Below are 10,805 nucleotides of genomic sequence, written 5' to 3' on the forward strand. Positions count from 1 at the left end.
GGCTTTCCCCCTAAAATGTGCTATTGGGTTAATTGGTTCCCACCCAGTCCCACTTGTGTATGCTGGGGGAAAGGAGAGGTGAAAGACTTGTGTGTGTGAGGAAAAGTTAAAGAGGGCAGGGGTTGATTAATTGATGAAAACAAGAAAGAAAAGTAAAACAAATTAAATATAAATCAATCTATAGATCAATATATAACCAATTTATACTTTCGAAGGCATTGAAATGAACATGGAGAGTTGTGAATGCGTTATCGATTATATATATGTAATTGTTATAATACCTTACTATTTATTTATCTATCTCCATTTATTTATCCCTCGATCTGTATACATGAATAAAGATAAATAGATAAATAGATAGTAAGTGATTGATATAAATAGACATGAATGAAAATTTTAAAAAACGTAGGTGAATAAATAGGAAATTAATAGAAATAACTAAAGTGGAATGAAAATAAAAATATAAATAAATAACAAGGAGATAGTTAGATAACAATCAATTAAAGGAGATAGATAGATTATGTTTAGAGTTGCTGCTTGCAGTGCTGGTGATCCGGGTTCGATCCCGACTATGGGTGCTGTCTATGCGGAGTCTGTACGTTCTGTCGTAACCGCGTGGGTTTTCTCCAAGGTTGCCTCCCACACTGCAAAGACGTACAGGTTTGTAGGTTAATTGGGGTTGGGGTTAGTGTCAATTGTCGCTAGTGTGTGCAGGGTAGTGTTAGTGTGCGGGGATCGCTGGTCGGCACGGACTCGGTGGGCCGAAGGGCCTGTTTCCGCGCCGTATCTCTAAGCCGAACTGAAGTAAACCAAAATGGACGTTCCAAATGATCGTATTTTATTTGAACTGTATGATTCCTATCACACACGTTTTAGGACAACTGCCCGCAATCAGTGATGGTAATGGTGGTCGTGGGCGCGCCGTCCTCGCTTCCGTAGCCCTCCATCTTCATCACGATATCCATGCCTTCCACCACCGCACCAAACACAACGTGCTTTTTATTCAACCTACAGCGATGAAGAAGACAGCAATGTTAATCGGCAGTGCCCAGACCCCGAGATTCAGACCCCAAATGCAAGGGGGGGGAACAGGGCCAGCTCACCATGTTGTTTTCTTGGTACAAATAAAGAACTGGGAGCCGTTTGTATCTTTTCCACTATTGGCCATGGACAGTATACCTGCAATGGGAAGATAGCAAACGTGTTAGAGGTCTTTAAAATGATGAGAAGGATAGACAGAGTTGACGTGGACAAGCATTTCTTATTGAGAGTAGGGAAGATTCAAACAAGGGGACATGACTTGAGAATTAAGGGACAGAAGTTTAGGGGTAACATGAGGGGGAATTTCTTTACTCAGAGAGTGGTAGCTGTGTTGAATGAGCTTCCAGTGGAAGTGGTGGAGGCAGGTTCGATTTTATCATTAAAAAATAAATTGGATAGTTATATGGACGGGAAAGGAATGGAGGGTTATGGTCTGAGTGCAGGTAGATGGGACATGGGGAAAATAAGTGTTCGGCACGGACTTGAAGGGCCGAGATGGCCTGTTTTCCGTGCTATAATTGTTATATGGTTATATGGTGTTCAGATTCTCCATAACGACAAGATATTCTTCGGGAGAGTTGGAAAGAACCGGGCGTGAAGAAAGAGCAGAGAGTAAATTTGGAGCGGTCTTGGCTTATAACATGCAGGTGTACCGAGATACAGTGAGAATCGTTTGTTTGTTTGCTACCCAGTCAATTCATACCATACATGAGCACAGCCACACCATTCACAAGTACAATAGGTAGCACTAAGAGAAATGTCAGAGTGCCACATATAGTGCTACTTACGAAGAAAATGTTTTTTTTTTTTAAAGTGCAAGGTTTACAATGAGGTAGGTTGGAAGATCAGGACCACACCCTAGCTTATGGGAGGACCATTCCGTAGTCTGATACATATTACATATTCTGTTGTGCTGCTGCAAGTAAGAGTTTCATTGTTCTAGCTGGGACACATGACAATAAAACACTGTTGACTCTGGCAGAGGGAATTAAGCTGTTCCTGAATCTGGAGGAATGTGCTTTCAAGCTTTTGCATTCAGGAGAGACAAATAGAGGTCAGCAAAGAAGAGAGTAAGAATATGAAAAAAAATTTCAACCACTTTTTCCTTCGCTCCAAACAGACACAACTCTCTGGATGTCATTCCTCCCTCTTCCACTCAAACCCTGGAACGGGTCAATAAAATGAGACCACATATGTATTTACCTTTCCCTGTGTGCTTCAGTTCAAAATTCTCATCTTCAAACTTGTCCCCATAGATGGACTTGCCTCCAGTGCCATTGTTTGCCGTGAAATCACCACCCTGTGTGATTCAAGGTTGAATATGTGCCGTCAGTTAACGTGGAACATAGAAACAGAGACAAGAGGTGCAGGAGTAGGCCATTCGGCCCTTCGAGCCAGCACCGCCATCCAATATGATCATGGCTGATCATCCAAAATCAGTACCCCGTTCCTACTTTCTCCCCATATCCCTTGATTCCGTTAGACCTAAGAGCTCTCTCTTGAAAACATCCAGTGAATTGGCCTCCACTGCCTTCTCTGGCACAGAATTCCACAGATTCACAACTCTCTGGGTGAAAAAGTTTTTCCTCATCTCCGTCCTAAATGGCAGATCCCTTATTCTGAAACTGTGACCCTTGGTTCTTGACTCCCCCAACATGGAGAACATTTTTCCTGCATCTAACCCGTCCAATCCCTTAATAGCAGTACACAGGAAGAGCTCCCTTGTACATCTGTGCTACACCAGTGCCAAGACATAACCCATATCCTCATTCCCTGTACATCCATGTGCCTATCCAAACGTCCCTTAAATGCCACTATCTTATCTGTCTCCACCCACTACCCCTGGCAGTTCCAGTTACCCACTACCCTCTGTCTAACAAAACTTGCCCCACAGTCTCGTTTAGCTATCATATTAAAGCTATGTCCTCTAGTATGTTTAAGAAGGAACTGCAGATGCTGGAAAATCGAAGGTAGACAAAAATGCTGGAGTCTGAAGAAGGGTTTCGGCCCAAAACGTTGCCTATTTCCTTTGCTCCATAAATGCTGCCTCACCCGCTGAGTCCCTCCAGTATGGGCCATTTTTGGTTAGTTCAGTTTAGAGATACAAGCCGGGAACAGGCCCTTCGGCCCACCGGGTCTGCACTGACCAGCGATCCCCGCACATTAACACTATCCTGCACACACTGGGGACAATTTTTACATTTACCAAACCATTTAACCTACAAGTCTTTAAACCTGTACGTGTTTGGAGTGTGGGAGGAAACCGAAGATCTCGAAGAAAACCCACGCAGATCACGGGGAGAACGTACAAACTCCGTACAGACAGCTCCCGTAGTCGGGATCGAACCCGGGTCTCCAGCGCTGCATTCGCTGTAAGGTAGCAACTCTACCGCTGCGCCACAGTGCCAGGGAAAAAGATTGTTAGCCTATCCATGCCTTTCAGAATGTTATATACTTCCATCAGGTCTCTCCGCAAACTCCGGCATTCCAGAGAAAACAATCCATGTCTGTCGTTTAACCTCTCCCTGTAGCTAATACCTTCATCATTCTGGCAAAATGCCTCTGCACCCTCTCCAAAGCCCCCATATCCTCGCTGTTGAATCAAGAGCAGGGAGGTGACTTTGAACACCAACCGGTCCTTACCTGGCACATGAAATCGGGAATGATCCGGTGAAAAGTCGAGCCCTTGTAACCAAAACCCTTCTCCCCAGTACACAAGGCACGGAAGTTCTCTGCAACAAAACCACTCAGGGTTAGACCACATGTTTAAACGATGGAGACTTTGTGCAACTCAACGCGACAAGCCTGGGACTCACCTGCAGTCTTTGGGACAACATCGGCCCTGAGCTGGAAGAGACAAGAGACACAGAGTCAGAACACCAACCCATGCACAGTAATTACTCTGCCACATTACCGCTGAAAGCAACACTGTCGAGAGAGTTCTTAACTCCAAGTCACGCAAGGCAAAGAAAAAGTTTCACAAGAGCCATCTATAAGGATTTAAAGGGCTTTCTCATTGTGCGACCTGAAGCAAGACCTAACAAGATTTAACATCGTGGGAACCTTCTGCGATAGCAGTACGGCATTCGTGGACCACCGAGGACCTCCGTGGCGCTAACGGCAGGTAGTCGTGTGACTTGGTAAGGTCGGGAGAAAATTCAAACATTTTTGAATTTCTCCAAGAGTGTCTTGAGCAGCGTTGCAACATTGTATGGACGCAGATGCCAGTGCGATATCCGTGCGATATCCGTAATGACACTTGCGAATACCGTGGGAACTCCTGCGAACGGTAAACCCGGAAGCTGGACAGAAGGGACATAAGGTGAGTAAAAGAGGTGGTCTCAATATCGCCAATGGACCATGTGTCCATCGAGGACATCCCACCTAATTGTCATTGTTTGAGAATCTTTTTCACAGAAGACTTGCAGAGATGCCTCTCAGAAAATCGCAAAGAAAGGGGTCAAAGAAAGTCGGAAAGTTTTTAGCCATGCAGGTAAATGAGGAGGAAACTCAGCAAGAGAAACAGGTGGAGAGGCAAAATGAGATGCCAGAGATACCACTGCCTGTGGGCTCCTTGGAGCAGGGAGAGGGTGATCAAGGTGGATTTGAGATTGCCTCCCCAGTAGCTGTTGCCTCCACAATATTCTCAGCAGACGAGAACATAAAGGTTAGATGGCAGAAGGTAAAGCCATATAACTTCAACAGGGAACAAGAGGGTGAACTGGTGGAGTGGTACCAATTCAATGAGATTCTCTATGACAAATCCAGAGAGGATTATAGAAATAGGGAGAGAAAGCGCAACCTGCTGGAGACGAAGGCTGCTGAGTATCCCCGGTGCTCATGTGAGTAACTATAACAATATATTAGTTTATGTACAGGAGAACAATTTAATGTTATCCATGATTTTAAAACATACAATGCTACAGATGTAAAAGTGCTGTTTTTGCAGTCACCTTTAATTTATCTTATAAGTCTGTCTGTTCCCTGCAGCTGCAATGTAAAAGTAGTGGCAGACAGCTTTTACACCCTCTTCGTTTGAAGTGGGAATCATGTCTCTTTTAGAGCCATAAAATAAATTATGCATGAGGTCCCAAATTATTCTTTAACTCATTAAAGAGCTCGGGTGAAATTCTGACAAAGTTTTTGAATGCACTTTTATCCTCTTCGCACAGCACATTAAGCAGTTGCTCATATTGTCCTAATTGAGGTCTCCGTTGAAACATGGGCTTAACCCAGTGAGACTTCCTCTTAATTATCTTTTTAATTAATCTCACCCTTCTGCCTTCACGCAAGCGTTTTCGATGCACATGTTGCGCTAATGCATACAGCGCGTCAATGAAAATAACAACCAGCCTGTACTCGAACCAACTTTGTATAGGCATGTCTGCAAATGAGACAATTCTACGAACGGAGGATATTTATATAGCGTGTGAAAAAAAAGTGACATCATTTGTGCCACGTGATTAACTACACTACAGTCCACGATGTTCATTCACGATTAACGGGAAAGATCGGGAGACGGACAAGTCAGTCGCACAAATGACAGAATTGCCGAGTACCGTGGGAACTCTTTATCGTGGGAACACTTTATCGTGCGGAACTCGTGCTGGACCACGACCACTTCACTCGGGTGACATCTTGCTTCAGGTCGCACCGTGAGAACTCGCCATTAGAATTTTGTAAATTGCCCCAAGTGTGTACGTTAGTGGGAGATATTCTGTTACATATTGTGTCGTGCTACTGCAAGTAAGAATGTCATTGTTCTATCTGGGACACACAACAATAAAACTCTCTTGACTCTTGAATCTGGGGAGGATTTATAACAATCTGGAGGGAATAAAGTTGGATTAGATCAATATATAATCAGTGTTGAACAAGTTGGTGATAGTCAATGTACTTGGTGGGGCAAAGAGCCTGTTTCCATGCTGGATCTCTCTACATCCATCACACATCTCCAAACCAGCTGGCACCTCCCACACGGTGGAAACATTTAGGCTATTGTTTCTTCCATCAGGTGCCTTCTCCTGACATAACACTGTGAACAGGCTGAGCCCAAGAAGTGTTAACTCCCCTGTGGATTATTCCCTGCGGGGCTGGTTCTGACACCACTGCACGTGCATCACACTGCCCCAATGCATCAACCAGCACAGAGTCACCATCTGAAACTGAGTCTGCAATAATCTTTCTAAATCCCACCCCATCCCATCCCCCATACTCTTGCTATTGAGGGAGTGCAGCGTAGGTTTACAAGGTTAATTTCCGGGATGGCGGGACTGTCGAATGCTGAGAGAATGGAGCAGCTGGGCTTGTACACTCTGGAGTTTAGAAGGATGAGAGGAGATCTCATTGAAACATATAAGACACGCTAGAGGCAGGAAACATGTTCCCGATGTTGGTGGAGACCAGAACCAGGGGCCACAGTTTAAGAATAAGGAGTAAGCCATTTAGAACGGAGACGAGGAAACACTTTTTTTCACAGAAAGTTGTGAGTGTGTGGAATTCTCTGCCTCAGAGGGCGGTGGAGGCAGGTTCTCTGGATACTTTCAAGAGAGAGCTAGATAGGGCTCTTAAAACTAGCAGAGTCAGGGGATATGGGGAGAAGGCAGGAACGGGGACTGATTGGGGATGATCAGCCATGATCACATTGAATGGCGGTGCTGGCTCGAAGGGACGAATGGCCTACTCCTGCACCTATTGTCTATACTGATGATATTGGTGATGTTAGTACATTTATTTTTTGTTGCGTTTATGGACCTGTTACGTGCAGCAAGCAAAGACGCCATTGTTCCGTGCAGGAAGGAACTGCAGATGCTGGTTTAAACCGAAGATAGGCACAAAATACTGGAGTAACTCAGCGGGACAGAAGAAGGGTCTCGACCCGAAACGTCACCCATTCCTTCTCTCCAGAGATGCTGCCTGTCCCGCTGAGTTACTCCAGCTTTATCGTGTCGTTGTTCCGTACCTGGGTACATTTGACAATTAAAACACTTTTATCTCTCGTGAAACGGAAAACAAAAAGCACTTTTAATGGGAACTTGAAGCACAGTAAATACACCTGAAACTTTGACAATCTGCAGTGTAGCTACTTGTAAATCCCCACCATTTGGTGCCTGGTTCACAAGTAGTGTGTCCTGCTATCGCCCCAAGACTCATCAATATCCCACTTCCAGCACTTGAAACCATAAAATTCACCAGTGGCTGGTTCCTGCACTCTATTCAAACTCACTGTAGGGAGGGGTGGAGGGGGGTAGTGTTTGGGACATCTGTTGGAGATGGGAGTAGACTGTGCAGATCTCCAGAGATGCTGTCAGACCCCCTGAGTTACTCCAGCTTTTGGTGCCTATATAAGGTCCTTTAGGTTGGGGATTCTGTAGGGGGATCTGAAGACTCGGACATAAGGTGTATGGGGTTTGCCTCCACTCCTCCCGCTTGCCCCAGTAACTTACCTCTACGACAATGCGCCCCATCGCTTTCTTCTGCGTGGCCACGTCCATGTAAACCCGAGGATTGGCCATGGCACCGCTCGGCTCTGCGGCTCCTGGAGTCTGCGGGCGTGAGGACCAGGTACATCTCACCTGGAGCTAGCTCCCTCCCCCTGGGGGCGGGGATTATACACTCTACCTATCGCACAGGTGTACAACACTCCACCCCCACGCATCCCAAGGGAGAGGAAGCAACTGGGGCAGATACTCAGGGATAAATGTGTAGCAAGGAACTGCAGATGCTGGTTTAAACCGAAGATAGACACAAAGAGCTGGAGACTCCAGGGTCTGAAGAAGGGTCTCACCTGTTCCTTCGCTCCATAGATGCTGCCTCAAGAGTGAATTTCTCCAGCATTTTTGTTTACCTTCGGTTTTTCCAACATCTGCAGTTCTTTCTTAAACATCTTTTAGAAAGGAGATGAGGAGGAACTTCTTAGCTCAAAAACGTAGCAAGACTAAGAGGACTCATGTCAGCTCAAGACTTAGAAAAACTTGTACATGCCTTTATTACTAGTAGGCTAGATTATTGTAACGGTCTCCTTGCAGGTCTTCCGAAAAAAACTGTCAGGCAGCTACAGCTTGTTCAGAACGCTGTTGCTAGAGTTCTAACAAAGACCAAAAAATGTGAACACATTACACCAATTCTTAAATCCTTACATTGGCTCCCTGTATGTCAGAGAATTGATTTCAAAATCCTGCTGCTCACCTATAAATCACTACATGGTTTAGGGCCAAAGTATATCACTGACATGCTTCCACTATATAAGCCTTCTAGACCGCTAAGATCTTCTGAGACCAATCTGTCAGTGATTCCCAGAGTAAATACAAAACATGGGAAAGCAGGATTTAGCAACAAATAGCTGGAATAAACTTCCTGAAGAGTTAAGACTTGCCTCAACTTTGACCACTTTTAAAACAAGACTGAAAACTTTTATGTTTACTTTAGCTTTCAGCTAAATCTTAACTACATTGCACTTTTAACTTTTGCACTTTTTTATAATGCATTTTTAACTTTAGCTTTTATTTTATTTTAATTCTTCTATTTTATTTCATTTTATTATTTCATTTTATTGTATGACATGTTTTTATGTGAAGCACTTTGAGTCTGCCTCTTGTATGAAATATGCTATATAAATAAAGTCACCTTGCCTTGCCTTGCCTTAGTCAGAGGGTAGTTAATCAGTGGAACTCATTGCCACTGAGGGCTGTGGAGGCCAAGTCAGTGGATATTTTAAGGCAGAGATAGACGGTGTCAGGGGTTATGGGGAGAAGGCAGGAAAATGGGATCAGGAGGCAGAGATCAGCCATGATTGAATTGCGGAGTAGACTCGATGGGCCGAATGGCCTAATTCTACTACGATGACTTGTGAACTTGTGTCAGAGGCAGGAATCGCAGGTGCCATTGTTATTGACTGTGAGTGTGGCAACAACAAAGTCTCTGTTATTGTCAGTGTCTCGTGGTCCCCTGTGGCTATGTTGCCTGAAGATGATGCATCTCACTGTATTTGCCAGCGCGCGTGCATTCACAAACATGCATCCCAAAATGTTTATGTGATTAGAAATACTGCAAGGAACTTAAGCCAAAACTTATATAATGCGAGTTATATGAAGCGTTTGGCCAGAGAAGAGCAACTCTTGGAGTTCCTCACCCTACAGGGCTGTGGAAACTCACTCATTGAATAAAAGATAGATTTTTAAGGCAGAGATGGATTTTTAAGTATTATTATTGAGGGATAGGCACTGGAAACTGGAGGAACTCAGCGAGTCAGGCAGCATCTGTGGAGGGACATGGACAGGCAACATTTCGGGTTGGACAGAGGGGAGATCGCCATTAGGGAGAGGTCGCTGTGAGGAGAGGGGCAAGTGCTGACAAGCTTTTCTCAGTCTGAAGAAGGGTCTCCACCTGAAACGTCACCCATTCCTTCTCTCCGGAGATGCTGCCTGACCTACCTACACACGAGCTGACAAGCGATAGGCGAGTCCTTTTGAGCAGGGGCTGATTGGAAGATAGTCAGATGGGAGGGGGAAGTGTTGAGATAGTGATAGAGGCTGGGAAGTGATGAAAGGTGATCAGATTATTGAGTATAGAAGTTGGGAGGTCATTGGTAAGACCACATTTAGAGTATTGTGTTTAGTTCTGGGCACCATGTTATAGGAAAGATGTTGTCAAGCTGGAGGGTCTGAGCTATAGGGAGTGGTTGAGCAGGCAAGGACACTATTCCCTGGAGCGCAGGAGGATGAGGGGGTGATCGTGTAGTGGTGTATAGAATCATGAGAGGATTAGACTAGGTAAACAAAGTTTCTTGCCCAGTAGGGGAATCGAGAACCAGAGGACATAGGAACCTGAGGGGTACATTTTTTTACATAAATGGTGGTGGGTGTATGGAACGAGGAGGTGGTTGAGGCAGGGACTATCGCAACGTTGAAGAAACATTTATATATGTACATGGGTAAGACAGGTTTAGAGGGATATGGGCCAAATCCAGGCAGGCAAGACTAGTGCAAATGGGACATGTTGGTCGGTCTGGGCAAGTTGGGTCAAGCAGCGGTTGGGCAGAGGTTTACAACGCTGTCTCGATAATACAGGTACTCTCCAGCAGATGGACACCTGACTTGTTTACAGTACAGCCCATATATATGAAGGAGCTTTTAGGAACCTGGCAGGGTGGATATGCTGGAGTATAGCTGTAGGCATCTGCTGCTGTCTGTTAACTCATCCCTGGCCACACTTCCAACTTGACAACTCTTTGGGTTACAGACAGATTGCAGGATCAGGACCCTGTTGTAGTCTGGGAATGATCCAGACCCTGCAACGTGGCCAGGAAAACACACCTTCATGGTCAGATCATGATCCCTGCACTGCCAACTCTGTATACCACTGCTATACACCCGTACTGTATCTGAAATGCTTATCAAATATGTATCTAAGTGCTTATGTATAGTGAAGATAGTGAAGATTCTTCAGACTGGGGAAGGGTCTCGACCCGAATCTTCACCCATTCCTTCTCTCCAGAGATTCAGCCTGGCCCGCTGAGTTACTCCAGCTTTTTGCGTCTACCTTCGATTTACCAGAATATGCATTTCTTCCTTAAACATCAATTATCGTACCGCTGGGTTGTAAGTGGTGCAAAATGCTGAGTGTCCCCCACCCCCCCTGGACTGTCTCCCTCGGATGGTCACGTCACACAGACACATCTGCACTTTAGTCTGTTGAACTGTTTAGACTGTTTTAATGTTCTTTTTACAATCCATGTTCTCGGGGTATCTAAATCCAAATTTTAT

The 10,805-nt window shown here is 45.0% G+C and overlaps 1 protein-coding gene across 1 annotated transcript; it reads right to left on the bottom strand.

The window, feature by feature from the left end:
• Window positions 1-872: 872 nt before the first annotated feature.
• Window positions 873-10,361, bottom strand: LOC116966362 (peptidyl-prolyl cis-trans isomerase-like). The gene is made up of 7 exons (XM_033012543.1): window positions 10,260-10,361; window positions 7,488-7,622; window positions 3,858-3,888; window positions 3,685-3,773; window positions 2,245-2,341; window positions 1,104-1,179; window positions 873-1,008 (listed from the first exon to the last, which is right to left on the bottom strand). Exons 1-7 carry the CDS (start codon window positions 10,359-10,361, stop codon window positions 873-875), a joined length of 666 nt encoding a protein of 221 aa, XP_032868434.1.
• Window positions 10,362-10,805: the final 444 nt, after the last annotated feature.

Source organism: Amblyraja radiata, chromosome 37 (assembly GCF_010909765.2).
Source record: "Amblyraja radiata isolate CabotCenter1 chromosome 37, sAmbRad1.1.pri, whole genome shotgun sequence".
NCBI lineage: Eukaryota > Metazoa > Chordata > Chondrichthyes > Rajiformes > Rajidae > Amblyraja > Amblyraja radiata.

What these genes read in the sequence shown, in the direction of transcription:
- LOC116966362 (XM_033012543.1), bottom strand. Translation starts at nt 10,361, where the DNA reads ATGAAGGTGTGTTTTCCTGGCCACGTTGCAGGGTCTGGATCATTCCCA. An exon ending in TTCCCGATTTCATGTGCCAG is followed by an intron (nt 2,342 to 3,684) that starts GTAAGGACCGGT and finishes TGAATCACACAG; the next exon opens with GGTGGTGATTTCACGGCAAA. An exon ending in TGTACCAAGAAAACAACATG is followed by an intron (nt 1,009 to 1,103) that starts GTGAGCTGGCCC and finishes TCATCGCTGTAG; the next exon opens with GTTGAATAAAAAGCACGTTG.